General features: G+C 38.6%; 1 protein-coding gene across 1 annotated transcript; it reads right to left on the bottom strand.

Annotated features, from left to right (window-relative positions):
* Positions 1-4003: 4003 nt before the first annotated feature.
* LOC306873727 (pregnancy-specific beta-1-glycoprotein 5-like) lies at positions 4004-7188 on the bottom strand. Its single transcript, XM_079423213.1, has 9 exons — positions 7049-7188; positions 6015-6058; positions 5373-5714; positions 5043-5291; positions 4702-4953; positions 4516-4621; positions 4390-4441; positions 4232-4303; positions 4004-4146 (listed from the first exon to the last, which is right to left on the bottom strand). The coding sequence occupies exons 1-9, from the start codon at positions 7075-7077 to the stop codon at positions 4072-4074; spliced, it is 1221 nt and encodes a 406-aa protein (XP_079279339.1). The 5' UTR covers positions 7078-7188; the 3' UTR covers positions 4004-4071.
* Positions 7189-10109: the final 2921 nt, after the last annotated feature.

Here is a 10109-nt window from a genome sequence, read left to right on the forward strand (position 1 = left end):
GGCTGCAGGAGCATCTGGGTAGGTTTTTTAGAGATGACATTTTATAAGTTTCACTTCCTCTGATTTAAACTCTGTGTTTAAGACATCGAGCGGTGGTGCAACAGTCTCATTTAAATATTAAATGTAATATTTAATCATCTAACTATACCTATACTGTAGAAAAACATGTATGTGCATTGTAAAAATACCTTGTCCCTAACTTCCTTGAATCTGCAGGGTTTGAGTATTATGCAAAAATGACATTTGATGTACTGTATGCAATGTTTAACTATTATCAGACATCCTGTCTCTCCTCGCTTCCTCTGTATGAGTGTGAGATGCTCCTCTTCCAGTCACAGGACACTAGAGCATAGCTCAACACAGATACAGGTGCATGTCAAAAAAATTGAATATTGTGAAAAAGTGTTTAGTTTTTTTTGGTAACATTTCAAAAAGTGAAACTTTCATATATTCAAGATTCATTACATGTAAAGTAAAATATCTATATATTTTTTTATTTAATTTTGGTGATTAGAGCTTACAGCTCATAAAAGTCAAAAATGCTGTATCTCAAAATATTAGAATATTTCCTAAGATCAATCAAAAAAATGATTTGCAAAACAGAAAAATTTAAGTTCTTTAAGGTATGTTTATTTATGCACTCAATTCTTGGTCGGGGCTCCTTTAGCACAAACTCCAGCATCAGTGAGGAATGGCATGGAAGCGATCAGCCTGTGGCTCTGCTGAGGCACTATTGAGTCTTCAGCTCGTCTGGATTGTTGGATCGACTGTTTCTCATCTTTCTCTTGAAAATATCCCATAGATTCCATATGAGGTTCAGGTCAGGCATGTTAGCTGGCCAATCAAGCACAGTAATATCATGGTCAGCAAAGCACTTGGAAGTGGTGTTTCACTTTTTGAAATAAGTTACAAGAAAAAATTTACTTTTTCACAATATTCTAATTTTTTGAGATGCACCTGTACTCAGCTAACCCTGATGAGAATGCCTGAGTCAAATCAAACCTCAACGCATCTGCACTGATGCATTCAATCAGACAGACGGGAGCTGAACTGAAGAGATTATTTTACATGCACGTTCACTGAAAAACTATGGAAACTCAAGTCAATGTGACATTCACATGGCACTGGAGCAAATAGCTTTCCTTCCTCTTTTTCAGTCTTTTTACGGTTATGCTGATGTTGTAAGAGCCATGAGAAAAGTGCAACATGCACACGTGCCCATTTTACCAGCTAAGAAGTTCAGCACTTTTAGGGTTTCATCCCTCTATCTGATGTGAGCATAAGTATTGGAACAGTTGCCTCACAGGTCTTTCTAAGCGATCAGCTGTGTCCTGTTGCATTAATTGTGTCGTATCAGTTATATCCATTACTTCTGCATTCTGAATCTTGCATTCGATGATGACACACACAAACCAGGATGAAGACGAGGGATCTGACAAAAGCAAGCAATTTGGATGCTAAAAGAAAAGAGGAAGTCAGTTAGAGCTCTAGCAAAAACAAAGGGCATGGAGAAATCAAGAGTTTGTAAACCACCAGCAACCAACAACGACCTGATCGGCTGAGAAAACAACAGTAGTTGATGACAGACAAATCATTAAAGCTGTGAAAATGAATCCTAAAAGACGTGTCTGTAAAATCACCAACAACTTCCAGAAAGCTGGGGTGATGCTCTGACAATCTACTGACCTCAGGAGACTTTGACACAGAATTACAGATGCTACACAGCAAGATGCAAACCAGAAATAGAAAGGCAAGATTAGAGTTTGCAAAAAAGCACAAAGGTGAGTCAGAAGAGTTTTGGAACTGTGTTTATGGACCGATGAAACAAAGATGAACCTTTATCTAAGTGATGCAAAAGCAAAAATGTGGAGAAAAAAAGGGAACTGCAATGATCCCAAGCATACAGCCTCATCTGTAAAGCATGGTGGAGGTGGTGTCGTGTTGTGTCGTGGTCGCACCGGGAACATTCGTATGCATTATTTTAAATTTCCAAAGTCCATATGGAACATTTCAAATCAACAAAGGTATTTTGCTGCGTTCGCCTAAGCTGGTAACTATAGCAACAGTAAAAGGTTAAATAAACGTTTGTGTTAAATCAGCGTCCCACGGAACAGCACTTAAAAACACGACCGTTATTTATCACAAAAACAGCTGATAGAAGTAACTCTTTTGGGGGGCCTTTTTGTGCTTTTAGATGACAGGACAGTGGAGATTGAGAGGAAAGTGTTGGGTGGAGAGGGGGGAGCGGGAATGGCAAAGGACCCTGGGTCCAGATTCGAACCCAGGTCAGCCGGAGGCGCAGTTGCGCTATATTTCAGTGCTCTAACCACAAGGCATCAATAGAGACAACTTTTAAAGGGGTCCTATTATGCTCTTTTACAAAGACTTGATTTTGTTTTGGGGGTGTACTAGAACATGCTCTCATGCTTGGTGGTTTGAAAATCCCATTATTTTTCACATAATTTACATTATTACAATACTTATCTCCCAAGTCTGGCACAAACGGCTCGATTAGTTCCGGGTTTGATGAAGGCCCGCCTTCCGAAAAATGAAATGTGTTGTGATTGGTTAGCTGTCCCAGTGCGTTGTGATTGGCGAACAACTTACACGGTGTTTCAGTACTGCCCTGCCCTGACCCTTGCCAAAACAGCAAGTTCTTCAAAACTGCCATATCAATTCAGACCCCAAAAATATTGAACAAGAGGAATGTTATTGTTGTTGATTTTTTGGCTTCTGTCTGCCATGCTGCTGAGAGGTTTGCTGAGAGGTTTGTACTGGCTACTGTATACAGGCCACCAAAGCACCATACACACTTTATTAAAGAATTAGCTGATTTTCTATCTGAGGTAGTGCTGGCTGCAGATAAAGTCCTAATTGCTGGTGATTTTAATATCCATGTTGATAATGAAAGAGATTTGTTGGGATCAGCATTTATAGACATTCTAAACTCCATTGGTGTTAAACAACACATTTCAGGACCTACTCATTGTTGAAATCATTCTCTAGATTTAATACTGTCATATGGAATTGATGTCAGTGGCGTTGAAATATTGCAGCAGAGCGATGATATCTCAGATCATTATCTAGTTTTGTGTGTATTCCATATAGCTAAAGCTGTAAAGCCAACTCAACAGGAAACGTTCTCAGAACTTGGCTAACATTCTCTCATGGTTAACTCAAGGTTATAAACAAACATTCCTCCAGTAATGTTAATATAATGTTTGTCCAAAGTTATTTGGTTTTTAATAATGTTCTCAAATGGTTAGACAAAAATTACACGTCGTTTATAGAAGGTTTTTTAAACGGTCTCATAATAATGGGTGAAACCAGTGTTGTATCCAAGTCCAGTGTCGAGTCCTAGTTTTTAATCAATTGAGCAGAGGTGGGACTTTCAAAGAGTTAAAGAGTTAAACTTAATGAGATAATTAAGTGACTATTTAAATGATGATCGTGCATTAGTGATGAACACCTGCTGTTATTGAGAATTACAGAGGATCAGATGTTGATGTTTTATTGGTTAAATGATGTCACCATCATGGAGATCAGTGTTTGCTTTACTTGGGCTCTGTAAAATTTTGTGCAATGCACATTTAAGTTAAAGCAGTCTAAAAAATGAAGATAAATTTGGAAAGGTGAAAACTGTGCATAACAATCTTCTACTATGGTAAACAAGCTGAAGGAAATAATGGCAAGGAAACTGCCTAAGGTGCCGTTTTTGAAGGGAATTTTAAAAGTTGTTTAACTTTTCTTAAGCTTTTTTGTTATTCAGATATTTTATAGAGTAATTTTATTTAAAGAAGGTTAAATTCTTTATAAAAATGTTTAAATGTTTTAAAGCTAAAAGTCTCAACTATTCTATGTTTGACTCAAATTGAAAGAATAAAGAGTTTAATTTCTATTGTCTATGCTTTAAGGTTTATAGGTATTATACTGTAACTTTCAAACCTCTCAAATCATCTCATCACACAGATAAGAAGAAAAATGGTGTTTCAAACACAAAAGTAATTAGCAAACTGTTTAATCCTAAGACAGAGAAAATAAATAATAAAAAATATAATATAAAGGGATTAATCATTTGTCAATGTTATAATATGTAGGATCCTGAGCTTCAGGGTCATCTGTGTTTTCACAGGATCTCTTCATATTCTAGAGAAGAAGTGAACATATTCATCACTAATAAGATCTGATATTAAACATCCAGATGATAAACAGCAACAGCAGAGGAACTCACATCCAGCGTGTCGTATTCAGAACATCTGGACTTGGGCTCAAGGCTCATGTAAGTGTCCACAGGAGACTCCAGCTGACGACACACAATGATGAGAGAATTCATTCTCCCTCCAGAACTGACAGACACAGATGAAAAGATACATGAGCAGATTTACTCACCGTGTGTCCTGATCCTCCGTGATTTTGCTCTTCTGATGGAGTCGCTCGTTTCCTGAGAGAGAAGAAGAAATCGACGTGAACACAAACTGACTCTGAATCTTTCTGACAGTCCAGAGTCTCCTTCACCTTCTGATCAACAGCCCGAAGAAGACCAGCAGAATCACAGACGTCAAGACAACAGCTGCAGTGATTACCACTGTGACACTAATCAGAGATGAGCTGCCTTCTTCAGCTGTGCAGACGAGAAGAAAAAGAACTGTTACTCTTTATATACAGACAGAACTCACTGAGATCAACAGAGATGATCCTCACCTTTAACAGAGACTGAAACAGACGCTGATCTCTGAGATCCATATTGATTCTGAGCTTCACAAGAGTAGCGTCCACTGTGACTGGAGTTAAAGCTGAAGATGATGAAACTCTGTCCAGATCCAACAGCTGAGCTTTGATTCTCCTTAAACCAGCTGAAGTTCAGAGCAGGAGGGTTTGAGTCACTGCTGCAGCTCAGAGCCACTGAATCTCCCTCCACTATTTCACCAGACACCGAGACGCTCTTTGGAGGATCTGAAAAATATAAACATTACGTCTCACAGGGCATCTTTTGATCAGTCTGGACTGAATTGTGCTGATATGAAGATCAATTCTTGACGTACATCTAACACTGAGAGTGACGGCAGGAGACGGCAGATGTTTCTGATCTCTCACTGCACAGCTGTAGTTTCCCATATCATCACTGCTGACCGACGCCAGCAACAGCTGATTCGAGCCGATCGATTCTGATAAACGCTTACCGTTTTTATACCAGGTAAAGCTTGTTTTATCTGAGAGGTCACAGGTGGTTTTACAAAATAAAACAGGTGATTCTCCCTCAACGACCTCTTCAGGAATCGCCACTCTGAGCTCTAAAATCATGGAGAAAACATATTTATGTGTACTAAAGAACAGAGTATAAATCTGTGAGTGTAATATTAGTTTGACTCTACCTGTCACATCGAGGACAATCCCAGGATAACCAAGATATCTTTGTTTTTCTTCATTTGCCAGGATTCTGAGGTAGTACTGTCCTTCATCCTCATGTTTCACATTACTGAGACTGAGAACGAGTGTTTGGTCTTCCTGGAAGAACTGAACTCTGCCGCTGTAATCTGGATGATTCAACAGATTGACGGGTTCTTCCCCTTTATTTGGGTGTACAATCCAGTATTTCTCTGTCACAGTGAAATGATTTGGGTGTTTATAACTGCCTGATAAATGTATTGTTGAACCCTTAAGAGCACATTTCTTCCTATTTAAGTACTGAACACTCATATTCTGGCTGCAGATCACTGGAAAATACAAAACAGGGGGAAAAAACAGATTAAATGCACATTCATCTCTTAAAACATTTGTGTTTTTATTTCCACTTTTTCTGTTTTTGTCTGTTTCTCTGATTGCTTGGGTTGCTTTTATATATTGTTTGTTAATGACAGAAACATCTTTACTCTTCAGTTTTACTTTCAATTTATTATAAGCATCCTAACACAAAATAAAACAAGATCAGCACATAAATTGGGCTTTGTGTACATTTTACATGTTTGTAACAATCCAGTGCAGTATCTTAAAATAAGATTTTGCATTAAACTCACCAGGTATCATAAGCAGAGAAATCAGAGAGAAAAGACAAATCATTCTGAAAGACATTAAAAAACTTATATAAGACCGAAGTGTATTGTTTCAGGCAAATACATATTAATCACTTTCATAATTTAGTAACATCAACAAACCAATCAATCAGTAATCAGTATATATCTGATGCACAGAGATGTCGAAAGAGTATTTTTATTCAATAACAGGACGGATAAGAGACACAAAATTCTAGATTAAATGTGAAATAAATGTAACCCAATTTCACTTATAAAAAAGTATATCATGTTAATGATATAAGGATACATCCAAAGTGTAAAACAAAATACAATTTATAGTCTAAACTGTGTAATCTAGCTTCTATAATCTATCTGAGTATAACATCTCTGAGCCTTGAATGTTATGAGAGAAGAAATGAAACAGAGGAGCAGACGATCCCTTAAGCAGTCAGAGCAGAAGCGCACCTCTATACAAAAGTTTCTTTGTCATCAGATATGTGCAGGGTACGTCTAAATCAGTCACGAAGTTAAATGTCACACACACTTTGTGACAAGGAGGAAATGATGGCTGACTACATCATCATGAGCAGATAGCGACTGTGGATTTACAGCCTCTGAGAGAATACAGAAAGTTCAAGCATTTCTCAGTTCTGCGGACCATATCTATGCAGCAGCAGAACTAAAGTACACTCAGTAGTAAACTTCAAATTAAAACTCTTATATGTCAAAGTGCAGTAAATTCTAGTACAAGAACATCTGAATCACAAAAACAATTATTATAACTCACACTACTGACATGAAGAACTTGACAAAAAATGACAAAAACAACAACTTTTGATTATATTATTTTCAAACAATTAATGGTAAGGAGTCATAATCAAATGATAAAGGAATATACAATAGAAAATTAATAATAGAAATATACACTGCTGCTCAAAGGGAAAATATGATTTATAAGAAACAACTCATCAAACAGACTTTTTGATATACCAACACTGAAACTTTAATGCATTTTAATATTTCGAGAGCTGTCCTACCTTTCTTCACTGTAACCTGCAGGGTTCATATATTAAAACGAGCTGATCCAGTTGAACAGTGGGAACCTTTGTGTCTAAGATGTTGCCACTTCCTGTCTGTATTTCCTCTGTTGCATGACACTCATGTAGATTAAACACACACCAGACAGACTTCTTGATGAACACACAAGCACCTCGTTTTTAAGACGCAGTGTCAAGATAAATGAAAAACACCAATATATTAATTCAAACACACACATAGAGAACACATAACAGATTTTTCTTCTAATCAGAGAAGACTGAAATATTGCTGCAACTAAAGATGTGACACCCGCTGGAGAACACACTTCTCTGCGTCACGTCCTCTTTTCTTTTCCATTTTAGTGCTGCTGTTGCAAACATTGTAAGCATTATGCAACACGTTTCTAAAAAACTTCTTGAGTAAATATTCATCAACATATCACCCTAGAAATGCCAAATAAATATAATCAAATTCAAACAAATTAATAAATTGGGGATAATAGTATTCATTGCATAATATACTTTTCATGCGTTGCACCTTCCTTCTGTGCAAACAGGTTTTTCTATATTGACTCAAGACGACTTTGGAGAGGGTTGTTCAGCACCGCGGACAGCGCCGCTCCTCCACACCTCTGCAGCTCTCCGACCTGACCCGCCATCTAGAGGAGAGCATATGTAACTACACGCACATCATGCTACTGACAGAAGAAATCTACATACCCTTTTTTCTGTGTATAATAATAGTAGCCTACATATTTCTGTTAAACATTGGTCAAAAAGAGAACAGAATATGTTATAAAGCAAAACAAATGTCACAGCCATGTATGGAAAAATGTTTTATTGTCTTATAAAATAACACTCTCAACACTTCAAGTCAAATAAGAAATTAAACTAAGGAATGTTAAAGATAAAAAGATGCTACTATCCAAGCAGTCTGCAGTTGTTCGATGCAAACACAAAGCAGCAAAGCAACACAAAATTTAAAATGTTTTGGTGTTTGAAGCCCTAATAATTATAAGTTCATCTTGACAAATCATATTTTGCAGGTGTTTTACATTTACATTTACATTTAGTCATTTGGTAGACGCTTTTATCCAAAGCGACTTACAATTGGGGAATACAAGAAGCGATTCATCTTGAAGAGGCAATCAGACAGAGGAAGTGCTTGTAACACTAAGTCTCAGGCATTGTTCAAATAAGTACAAGCTAGCAAGGGAAGGAGAGACAGATGGAGGGAAAGTTTAAGGTTTTTTTTTTTTGAGTTTAGGATGACGTCAAGTTGTGCCGAAAGAGATGAGTTTTCAGTTGTTGCTTGAAGATTGCCAGGGATCCAGCGTTCCGGATAGGGGTGGGAAAATTATTCCAGCAGCCAGGAATGGTGAACGAGAATGTTCTGGAGAGTGAGTTTGAGCCTCTCTGTGATGGTACCACAAGGCATCGCTCACTAGCAGATCTCAAACTTCTGGAGGGGATGTAGGTTCGTAATAGTGAGTGGAAGTAGGAGGGTGCTGAGCCTGTGGTAGTTATGCAGGATCGAGCAGTCTTTGCAATGTGCTCTTTGAAGGTCAGCTGCATCAAAGATTACACCAAGATTTCTGACCGAAGTTGATGGGGTAATCATTGATGAGCCTAACTGAATCGTGAAGTCATGCTGTAGAGTTGGAGTGGCAGGGAAGACAAGAAGCTCCGTCTTTGCCAGGTTGAGCTGTAGGTGATGTTCTTTCATCCATGCAGAGATGTCCGCCAGGCAGCCTGAGATCCGTGCAGCTACCGTTGGGTCATCTGGTTGAAAAGAGAGATAGAGCTGTGTGTCATCGGCATAGCAGTGAAAGGAGAAGCCATGTGCATGTATGATGGGACCCAATGATGTAGTGTATGTGGAGAAGAGGAGGGGTCCAAGAACCGATCCCTGAGGAACTCCAGTGACCAGTTGATGTGGTTTGGATACCTCCCCTCCCCAGGCCACCCTGAAGGATCTACCGGTGAGATAGGATTCAAACCAGCGAAGTGGAATCCCAGTGATGCCCAGTGATGAGAGGCTAGACAGGAGGATCTGATGATTGACAGTGTCAAAAGCAGCAGAAAGATCCAGCAGAATGAGGACTGATGATTTGGAATCGGCATTTGCAATTCGCAGGGCTTCAGTGACTGAGAGTAGCGCAGTCTCTGTTGAATGGCCACTACTGAAACCTGACTGTTTAGCATCCAGTTTGTTGTACTGTGAAAGAAACCGTGAGAGCTGGTTGAAGACAACTCATTCGAGTGTTTTCCCTACGAATGGAAGGAGAGAGACAGGTCTGTAGGTTTCTAAAAGAGAAGTGTTTAATGTAGGTTTTTTGAGCAGTGGGGTTACCCGAGCCTGCTTGAATGCTGTGGGGAAGATGCCTGTGAGGAGAGATGTGTTGATAATGTGTGTGAGTACCGGTAAGAGTGTGGGAGAGATTTTTTGGAGAAGGTGTGAGGGGATTGGGTCGAGAGGACATGTTGTAGGATGGCTGGAGAGGAGAAGTTTGGATACTTCTGCCTCGGTGAGGGGACAGAAGGAGAAGATGGGAGTTAGAGCAGTGGATGTGGTTGATTGGAGGTCCTGTGTGTGTGGAACTTGCGATCTCAGTTTGCTCCATAACAGTCAATGTGAACTTTTTTGCTCTGGTAAGACATACTGTATATAAATTAGAATATTTGTATATTCATATATATATTTAGGAATTGAGTTGATGTAGAAATCCATTTTTCGAAAGATACTGACATTTATGCATTTAGCAGACGCTTTTATCCAAAGCGACTTACATTGCATTCAAGTTACAGTTTTTACATTTTATCAGCTCTTGCTTTCCCTGGGAATCGAACCCATGACCTTGGCGTTGCTAGCGCCATGCTCTACTATTTGAGCTACAGGAAAGCCTACTTAACGTTATAAATTAAAAAATTGCACAAAAAAGGCCAAAAACCAAGCTAGTTTGCTTTGTTGCTGAAGAAACTGACCAGTTCTTTCAGTCAGATTTTCACAATCACTGCCATTGATTTTTATACACTGAAAAAGAAGAGCTGTATATTGATT

Source organism: Barbus barbus, assembly GCF_936440315.1.
Source record: "Barbus barbus genome assembly, chromosome: 8".
Classification (NCBI taxonomy): Eukaryota; Metazoa; Chordata; class Actinopteri; order Cypriniformes; family Cyprinidae; genus Barbus; species Barbus barbus.

Coding starts and splice junctions, on each gene's coding strand:
- LOC306873727 (XM_079423213.1), bottom strand. CDS start 7,077: ATGAACCCTGCAGGTTACAGTGAAGAAAG. Junction 6,059..7,048: donor GCAGGTTACAGTGAAGAAAG/GTAGGACAGCTC, acceptor AATGTCTTTCAG/AATGATTTGTCTTTTCTCTC. Junction 4,954..5,042: donor CGTCACTCTCAGTGTTAGAT/GTACGTCAAGAA, acceptor TATATTTTTCAG/ATCCTCCAAAGAGCGTCTCG.